This window comes from Pteropus vampyrus, unplaced genomic scaffold, assembly GCF_000151845.1.
Source record: "Pteropus vampyrus isolate Shadow unplaced genomic scaffold, Pvam_2.0 Scaffold46, whole genome shotgun sequence".
NCBI lineage: Eukaryota > Metazoa > Chordata > Mammalia > Chiroptera > Pteropodidae > Pteropus > Pteropus vampyrus.
Genome location: NW_011888827.1, coordinates 2,998,548 through 3,004,467, shown reverse-complemented (window position 1 = coordinate 3,004,467; position 5,920 = coordinate 2,998,548). Strand labels below are relative to the sequence as shown.

General features: G+C 32.3%; 1 protein-coding gene across 3 annotated transcripts in view; it reads right to left on the bottom strand.

Moving 5' to 3' along the window:
- RAB11FIP2 (RAB11 family interacting protein 2) overlaps positions 1–5,920 on the bottom strand; it is a 58,834-nt gene that overhangs the window by 22,357 nt on the left and 30,557 nt on the right. For all 3 annotated transcript variants that reach the window (XM_011359246.2, XM_023530099.1, XM_023530100.1), the window contains exon 4: positions 5,440–5,485. In XM_011359246.2, coding sequence (XP_011357548.1) covers positions 5,440–5,485 — 46 coding nt within the window. The remainder of the gene's footprint in view (positions 1–5,439; positions 5,486–5,920) is intronic.

The following is a 5,920-nucleotide window of genomic DNA, read 5'->3' as shown; positions in this document are numbered from 1 at the left end:
TGAACTGCAGTTTAACTTTGTGCCTTTGCCTTTTTACTGGAGACAGTTACAAGAAGCGGCAATATCGAATCTGCTTCTCGCTGTGAAATGATGAAGCCATTCAGAATTAAATCCATGAGTCCTTATAAGAAGCCCCATGGGAGCAACTTCTGTTTTAATTTAGAGGAGACAGAGCTTTTTCTCCCCTGAGTAACTAGCTTATTTCCTTCTCATAGTACGAAAACATATGTATCTTATTTCTCTTTTTGCCTTGGTTATCAGGAAACTCAGAGTTCAACTGTGATCATGTTACTATTTAGAATGGGTAGATCTACATTCTCTTCCATTTCACTTTTTATTTCTTTTGTTAACCTTGTTCTAGTGATTAAAATTCTTTCTATACAAATATATAAATTTTAAAAAGGCATTCATTTAATTCATTTTTATTACAAAGCATTCTAATGTAAAAAAATATTTCACAGGAATTTAATCAAAAAGGCACTATAATGTCATCTATTTATAGTGTATTGTAATTAGATTTTCGTTCTGTAGAATATAATGCCCAAATATAAAGGAGCATTTTTATGCCTTTTTATACATAGTTCTTTCACTAACCTCAACAAGTTAAAATGGTTTTCACCATTTTCTTTCAAAACGTGTCCATTTGGCTTTGAAGAAAATAAAACAAAAATATCGAGGCAATTGGTTTTGCTCTTTCAGACTAAGTATCAAATCTATTCGGTGGAGGGTTGAGCACGGGGATTAAGGAATGCAGAAAGCCCCCCCTTTTATTTCCATAGGAATGTGTCTTTACTCATTTTCAGGATCTTCTTTAATTTGCTGTATGTCTAGAATTTTGCACTGGTAAAGCCAAAGTGTAACTTTTTACCCCCTCCTCCTCTAGGCACCAAGACTCTTTGCCAGCACCAGAAAAATGGAGCTAGAGTACAGACATCAAACTGATGCTTAGGTTACTGAAGCATACTTCCTTCTCCAGGATAAAGGGGAGAATTCAAGATAGAAAAACCTCTCTAATTCCATAGAATCACCCACGTTTTGTGGAGAAGATGATATAGTTTGCACTGGGCCTTCAAAGGTAAAACTTGCACTAGGCAGAAATTCGTAACGGGCATCTCAAGCAGTGGGCTCTGCTTGTTCGAAGCGGGAAACGAGGTTCCAGGCCCAGCGGCCAAACAGGTAATCAGTGGAGCCCGGCTGCAAAAGAAGGGTCAGGATGGGAAGCAGAGAGAGGCCGAAATGGTAGGTTCCAAACAGGCCATCAAGGATGCCGAATGCTTTTAGACTACCGAGGACTTTTAGACTCATTGCTGTAGGAAATAGGAAGTCATTGAAGGTTTCTAAAAGAAGATATGATTAAAGCTAAGTTCTAGGAAAATTAAAATGGCAGCAGTGGGTAAAATCACTTGGAAGGGCTGAGATTAGTTATAAAGCTACTCAAATATTAAAGATGAGGGCTAATAAGACCCTCCACTAGATTAACAGAATGAGTAAGAGAATGCTAAAGGGAATTTAAATTCTGTAAGACATTTAAACGAACTTACTTCATTTTAGCATTAGAAAATGGGACAGATAAAACTTTATTACCTTTGTTCCTAAATATATTTCAGAATATTGCTCTGTAACAATTAAAGTACAATTCTGGAGACCAGTGTTGATTTACTTTTTATTCTCTTTTCTCTCAGATCATTATCTTTTTTAAGATTAAGTCTGAACACACACTCTCTCTCTCATGTATTTACTAGTTTATTTAATTGGTCATGAGTAGTTTAAAGATATAAAACTTATAATTTCCTAAACATTCTTATTAAACAATTATATAAAGCAGATTTCTATAGAAAAGGTAATACTATAGAGGTAAGTGTGTGTGTGTGTGTGTATTTTTTTAATTTATTAAAAAAAACTCTAAAGTTTCTTATTTTAACCTAAGTAGTTCAGTACAGAGTTGAGACGGAAATCAACCTAGGTCTTACTTTACTTATCTGATAAATGAGATGTTCGCCAAGGTCCCTTTTAACTTTAAAATTTCCTGGTCTGCAAAGTGATTTTTCTGAACTGCATTTTAAAATAGCAGTAATGTCCAACTACTGTGATTTCCTTTTTCTAATAAAATATTTACAAAAAAAAATAGGGATTCTTGGGAGAATTGCAGAGATTTACTGAAATTAAACTAAATGAGATTCATTACTGATTGGTTGACTTGGTTTTTTTCCTCACTTTAACATAATAGCATCAACTTTGAGTCTCTCTAATCTTAATCAAATTACATGTATAAACTGATTTCTCCAAATTGATTAAGTGATAATATAAACTTATATTGTTATATTTAGTACTACACCAGTACTACCAGATAATGTAGTTAAAAATAGTTTTAACATTTTTCTAAAGACAACAAGGATAGTCATGTCAAAAAATTCTTATTTTGACATAAATAGGTTAAATTAATTAAATGACATAAATTGATCTAACAATTTAATCTGTAAAGAATCAATTATTACCCTGGAATATTGTTCAATACTTTATAGCCATTTTTAGAATGTACAGATCTATTATTTGACTTACCTTTTCCCCCTGCGACCACCTAATACTTATGTATAGACAGAGTTCCTGAAAATACATTTCTGACCTTTTCAATAAATTTTCCGCTTGTCCTTTTATGTAAAAATTTTACCCTAAATTTCTGCATCAAGTTTCTAGGCAGGAAAACATCTTAGAAACACATGTACTATAAACTATATTCTGAAAAGAAAATAATTAAAAACAGTTTTATGCTTAGTTCCAGATTTTATCCCATATTTGAAAATCATGTAAACTTTTTAATTTTAGGCATAAGATTCTTAAATCTTATACTTAATAAATAAGTATATACATGTTCTTCTGTTTGTTAATATAATTCCAAGTAAAATAATAAAGATTGATATTAATATATACGACAAAAAATTAAAACATTTTCTGGTAACAAAAATTATTTTGCTTAAAGAGGAAAACTCTCGGACAAATATAAAAATTAATTATTTTTTCAACAGATACTGTTAATGCTATTCTTGGAAAAATTTCTAAACCTGAGAAATGTCCAAACTGGTAAAGACTCGAATAACCTAGAGTGGGATTCCTAAGTACTCAGTATGTTTCCCTCCAGCACTCCATATAGATGGCACATATGTTTTTAAGATGTCTTCTTATATTGAAATGTAATGTAAATTTTTTTTCTCTCTTCCCCTTCCACAATCAATTCTTTTTCATTCCTACCCAACTTCTGTTAAAAATCTCCATATGCAGATACAAGAAAATTGGGGTTGGGTGAGAGAATAACAGAGTTAGTACGTGAAGTTTTCTAATCAGAATTTTAAATAACATAGTTGTGCAAAAGGCTGAGAATTATTAGTGATTTATTTCAATTAGATTTAGATTTTACACGCAGCCTAGCCTTTTAAACTAGGAAATGTGTGTGTATATATATATACACACACATATATATATATATATTTTTTACAATATTTAAATTTAGACAAAAGCAAATTATCAGGACTCAAAATAACTGAAGATTTAAAGAAAGGTTGTCCTGGTAACCAAATATTGGTGGGGCAATAACTGACATCCAAGGCAACGAGAGGGGAGAGAGAGAGATAAGATGAAGACTTGGCATTCTCTGATCATCTCATTATTGTTCTAATGAGGAACTTTGCTCTGGGAATATCATCTCAGCTACTTTCACATCTTTTGTCCTACTCCCTTCATCTCCCTTTCAGTTCTTAATTAGGCCTTAAAGAGCTCACACTGCCCTTTCAACTGGCTACTGCTCCTGTTTAAACACTGCTTTCACAGACAGGTGTTGGCACTAGCATATAAGACATACAAACTTAATTACAAAATACTATGTCCAGAAGGGGAAAAAATAACTTGGTGGATGGCTATTATTGGAGAGCTTAATGTAAATTACTTCAAACATCTTATAATCTTCGCCATAAAAATTGTTCAAATACTTTTCCTCAAAAACGATCAGTATTGAGGATGAGCTTTCTCCTCTTAATTGTATCTTGCAGTAAATTAACGACACCTAGTAATCCCTAACTGTCACTTAGAATAGTTAGTATTCCAGAGAAAAATAATCACACATCAAGGATTCTTTTTATCACCTTTAAATCCTTTAACTAAAACAATTTTCACATTTTATTTCTTTAAAGAATTCTAAGGATGCTTTTACAGCAATAAATTACAAGATTTGGAAAAGTACATTTACAAGCTCATAGAAATTGTAATTAAGGTTACTTAATAAACAATAGCTGCACATTAAATCAGTTTTTTGATGTTGCATTTTGTTTGAGATTAAGTAACCGCCTGATAGAATTCATTTTACTATCTGATCAAAGGCTGACTTCATATATTCTGACATTTCTCGCCAGACTGCCGCATTATAGAGACGTGAGTATTTATAAACATAAAAACTTACAAATCATTTACATAAGACAGCAAAAACACAGTACAAAGTCCTCTGCCTCTATAACATTTTCTACAATTTTAAAGAAATAACTACATTTAGAATGGTTTACACTCTATCACGGTTTCTTCTAGGCATATCACATCATAGAAAATTGTGATATGTTATTGCTTTAAAAAATTCTTATTACACATCTGGATCACACACATTAAGGACAGATGGTTCAAACAGCAACCCAGCATCTCGGAATAAAGGCTCTATTTCTGTTATTTAGGGAGAATTTAGTTTTCTACCATGAACATGTGCCCATATTTCTGTAAAGCAACTCATTCCCTAGGTTTAAAAATATTTTGAATTGACTGAAGATGCAATGAAACTCTAAACAGAGATCCAAAACTGGACTTCAAATAACAATAATATGAAGTTAAGATATCCAAACAACGCTTGCCAAATATGTGAGTTAATTCAGCTGGTCGTTACCAAGCCTGTTAATATACTGGGTTTTTGTTCTGACGAGGAAGGTAGGTGTCCTAAAGCTTCTCTCAAATACCTTCCTGGTTAATTGGATCTCTTGCCAGAATGCTCTCCCTATTGCTGAATATCAACACGCAGTTTTATACTTTCTTCAATCTTTGTCCCAACAACAAAAAACCTTAGTTTTCTCCACATGCTCTTATTTCATAGCTAAAATGTTGACTCTGACATACAGCTTGCATATTAATTTTAAACAGTCTGCAAACAAAATATGTAAATTCTAAGTCGGCTTCAATTACAATGTTTACCTGAACTTCCAAAGATCGTACAGAAGTCACACCCTACTATATATTAGAAACAAAGTTTGAATTTTGCTTTCTTTCTTTCTCCCCAAATTATCACACTAATCTATAATCCGTAAGTAACTAAGGGATTTAAGGGAATGGAGGACTTTTTAGAAATGTGTGCCAGACAGAAGGTCTGCTTGTGGCTTGTTTTTTGATCATTCTTGAACCCCCTTTGTAACTTACCGGGATTTTCCTGAGGTCTTCATTGCTTGTCGGATTCATATGAAAACTGAGCAATAAAAGACAAACGTAAATGTTAAAAGTGTATGGTAGCCCAAGTGGGAGGAAACATAAAAACAGGACATTTTTAACCAACATTTCAATAACAATTTCAAAAGTCCTAAATCACTCAGATGAAATTTAATCCAGAATGTAGAAGAAAACCATTATTTACTCAACATTCTAAAGCACTGACAATTTTCAACTTTGGAGGAAAACTCTTTCGTTTTTATCAGAACTGAAGAACTGTACTTCTAAAATACGTAGTTTCTAAACATTTTAAACATAAGCATTTTACACAGCAAGATATTTTATAAAACTAAATTTTATAACATATTATTCATTTTATATACAAACACTCACCTTACGCCTTCTGATATAAAACTATGGAGGATTAAATAAATTTAGGTTGGAAAGATGGTAGAATAAAGAGTTAAAGCAATCT